Source organism: Colobus angolensis, unplaced genomic scaffold, assembly GCF_000951035.1.
Source record: "Colobus angolensis palliatus isolate OR3802 unplaced genomic scaffold, Cang.pa_1.0 Scaffold107, whole genome shotgun sequence".
Taxonomy (NCBI): domain Eukaryota; kingdom Metazoa; phylum Chordata; class Mammalia; order Primates; family Cercopithecidae; genus Colobus; species Colobus angolensis.
Genome location: NW_012111697.1, coordinates 4,127,125 through 4,129,621, shown reverse-complemented (window position 1 = coordinate 4,129,621; position 2,497 = coordinate 4,127,125). Strand labels below are relative to the sequence as shown.

General features: G+C 54.4%; 1 protein-coding gene across 1 annotated transcript in view; it reads left to right on the top strand.

Annotated features, from left to right (window-relative positions):
• Window positions 1–1,127: 1,127 nt before the first annotated feature.
• LOC105516433 (cytochrome c oxidase subunit 7A1, mitochondrial) overlaps window positions 1,128–2,497 on the top strand; it is a 2,307-nt gene continuing 937 nt past the window's right edge. Inside the window, exons 1-2 of the mRNA XM_011948644.1 lie at window positions 1,128–1,739; window positions 2,394–2,480. Of these exons, the coding sequence (XP_011804034.1) occupies window positions 1,509–1,739; window positions 2,394–2,480 (318 nt within the window). The 5' untranslated portion in view covers window positions 1,128–1,508. The remainder of the gene's footprint in view (window positions 1,740–2,393; window positions 2,481–2,497) is intronic.

Sequence of the window (2,497 nt, the reverse complement as noted above, 5' to 3'; positions counted from 1 at the left end):
GCCCGGCCAATTTTAGTATTTTTAGTAAAGACAGGGTTTTGTCAGGTTGACCAGGCTGGTCTTGAACTCCCTGCCTCAAGTGATCCACCTGCCTTGGCCTCCCAAAGTGCTAGGATTACAGGCGTGAGCGACCACGCCCGGCCCTACTTGTGGCTCTTAAATGGAAAAACCTAACATTAAATTTACAAGCATAGCTTGAAAGTGTTAAAGGAATTTAATAGTTATAAAACCCCTCTTTTTTTAAAAGAGACTGTGGCTGGAAGTGGTGGTTTGGGCCTGTAATCCCAGCACTTTCGAAGGCCAAGGCGGGCGGATCACCTGAGGTCGGGAGTTTGAGACGAGCCTGGCCAACATGGTGTAACCCTGTCTCTTCTAAAAAATACAGAAATTAGCCGGGTGTGGTGGCAGGTGCCTGTAATCCCACCTACTTTGGAGTCTGAGGTACAAAAATTGCCTAAACCTGGGAGGCAGAAGGTTTCAGTGAGCCAAGGTCATACCACTGCACTCCAAGGTGTGCAACAGAGCAAGACTCTTGTCTAAAAAAAATAAATTAAATAAATAAATAAGACAGATTGTTAAAAACCTTTTAGAAGCTGGGTGTAGTGGCTTATACCTCTAATTCCAGCACTTTGGGAGATACAGGTGGGAACATTACTTGGAGGAGTTGGAGACCACCCTGGGCAACACTGCAAGACTCTGCCTCAAAAACAAACAAACATTGTCTATTGGCTGGGTGCCGTGGCTCACGCCTGTAATCCCAGCACTTTGAGAGGTCGAGGCTGGCGGATTTCTCATGCTCAGGAGTTCGAGACCAGCCTGGACAACATGGTGAAACCCAGCCTCTACAAAAAACCCAAAAATTAGTTGGGCATGGTGGTGTGCACCTGTAAGTCCTAACCACTCAGGAGGCTGAGGCAGGAGGATCGCTGAACCTAGGAGGTCGAGGCTGCAGTGAGCTATGATCACACCACTGCACTCCAGCCTGTGCAACAGAGCAAAACCCTGTCTGAAAAAAAAAAAAAAAGAAGAAGAAGAAGAAGAAAGAAAACCTTTTAGACTAGGCCAGGATCTTTCCTGGTTGCTAAAACCATTAGGACAACTGTGCCGCACCCCGCTGCCTGCCAGAATTAGAGAGCTATAAATAGATATGATGTGTTTCTTCGGGTAACATAGAATACCGTTTTACCCCCAAAGACTTCAGCTTATGTTTCCTAAAAACAAGGTAATTTAACGTCTCAACAAATCTCCGAGAAAGATCCTGCCTTAGCCCTCACATTACAGATACGGAAACAGGCTCGGAGGTGCAATCTCTGGCTGTGTAGACAGAACAGGGAGTTGGAACTCGGCCTTATGCCTTTCCTTCCTCACTCTCACATACCAACGGACAGGGAGAGATCCGGGGAGGAGTTGCACTTGCCCCGGGCGGAAATCTCCAAAAATCTGCAAAAACGGATTCCCTGGTACCGCTTTCCGCTCCTGTCCCAACAGAAATTCCGAGACCGAAAGGGATGCGCATTGCGGCCCGGGGTGAGGGTCTGGACCGCTTCCTCCTCGGTGGACTAATCGAGCAGCCGGCCTGCCCCCACCCCAGCCCCAGCCCCGCCGTGTCCCCAGCTGTCACGCTGCGCGCAGCGGGCGGGGTCTGGGGTTCCTGGATAGGGGAGGGCAATGCGTGTCCTTGGGCGGACAGGAGAGGTGACTCCGGCGGAAGAGGACGAGGCAGAATGCAGGCCCTGCGGGTGAGGCCCCCATGGGCTGGGCCGGGGCCCCCCACCCAGAAAACCCCGCCCTAATACGCGACTCTCCAAGTACCCCCGCATCTGGGGCCTTGGAACGTGAGCCCCCTTCAGGGCCTGGGACTCCCCGCTAAACAACCTAGGTCCCCTCCCGCACAATCCACTCTTCGGAGACAACTGGGGACCCCCACTCCCGCCCAAAGCCCCGGGTTTGAACTTAACATCTCGGGAACCCTTAACACCGGAAACGTAACATCCTGGCCTCACCCAGGGCTTCTCAGGCAGCCTGGACGCTCCCAGGGACCTCCATTCCGGTCCCCACGTTCCCGGGACCTGGTTTCCACCCTTTAATCCAGGAAACCCTCCCCCGACAAAAATCTCAGGACTTAGACCCCCCAGAACAAAGTCCTTCTGGGTCCTCTCCCTTCCAGGACCCTCTAGGCAGCCCGGTCACCTCCAGGTCAGACTCTAAGGCGAGTCCCCTCCCCACCCAGGCTGGCAGTTCGCGGGTAATAGAATCCAAGTTATTACCCTCCTCGCCTTTCGGACGGTCGCTAGGGATGGGGCTGTCCCCACGTCCAGGTCTCAGAGAGCGGGGTCCCCCTTCAGGACACCCCTCCAGGTGCCTCCAATACCCGCCCACCTCCCAACCCGCAGGTCTCCCGGGCACTGATCCGCTCCTTCAGCTCCACCGCCCGGAACCGCTTCCAGAACCGAGTGCCCGAGAAACAGAAGCTCTTCCAGGTGGGCGGGGCGGGGCT